Source organism: Myotis davidii, unplaced genomic scaffold (assembly GCF_000327345.1).
Source record: "Myotis davidii unplaced genomic scaffold, ASM32734v1 scaffold120, whole genome shotgun sequence".
NCBI classification, from domain to species: domain Eukaryota; kingdom Metazoa; phylum Chordata; class Mammalia; order Chiroptera; family Vespertilionidae; genus Myotis; species Myotis davidii.
Window position 1 is genome coordinate 3,830,705 of NW_006294778.1, and position 581 is coordinate 3,831,285.

General features: G+C 62.8%; 1 protein-coding gene across 1 annotated transcript in view; it reads right to left on the reverse strand.

Moving 5' to 3' along the window:
• The window catches only part of CHST11 (carbohydrate (chondroitin 4) sulfotransferase 11), a 234,912-nt gene extending 234,337 nt beyond the window's left edge, over positions 1–575 (reverse strand). The window contains exon 1 of the mRNA XM_006769393.1: positions 446–575. Coding sequence (XP_006769456.1) covers positions 446–548 — 103 coding nt within the window. The 5' untranslated portion in view covers positions 549–575. The remainder of the gene's footprint in view (positions 1–445) is intronic.
• Positions 576–581: the final 6 nt, after the last annotated feature.

The following is a 581-nucleotide window of genomic DNA, read 5'->3' on the forward strand; positions in this document are numbered from 1 at the left end:
AGGGGCAGCGTGCCCGGGCGTAGCGCGGCCGGCTCCCGGCGCCTCTTTCATCCTCCGACTTCGGCCGGAATGGGGAGGAAGTTTCGCTTTCTTCAAACCGACCCCCGCTTCCCAGCAGCTTCCCACAGCCTCTACCTTTCCCAGCTACCTCGCAGACGGACAGACAGGAGACACAAAGAAAAAAAACTACCGCCCCTCCTGGTCCCATCCTCCAGCCCGGCGCCGTGAGGAAGCCGAGGAGGGAGCACATCTTCCCTCCGCCTTCCCATCCCGGCGCGGTGGCCCGGCCGAACCGGGCAGCGAGGGGCCCCGAGGTGGCCGAGGGAGAGGAGGTAAGGGTGGAAGAGGCAGAGAAGCCAGGCGGAGCGGCCGAGCGAGAGCGCGAGAGAGAAGAAAATATCCAACAAAACCACGCTAACGCGCCCCCTACCTGGGTGCAACATACTTTGGAAATAGAAGATGACCAGGATAAAGGATCCCAAGCAAGTGGCCAGCGCCATCCGGCAAATTCTGTTCATCCTCATCACTTCCAGCAGCGCCGGCTTCATGGCTTTGTCCTGCCTGCGGGGTCCGGGGTGTCC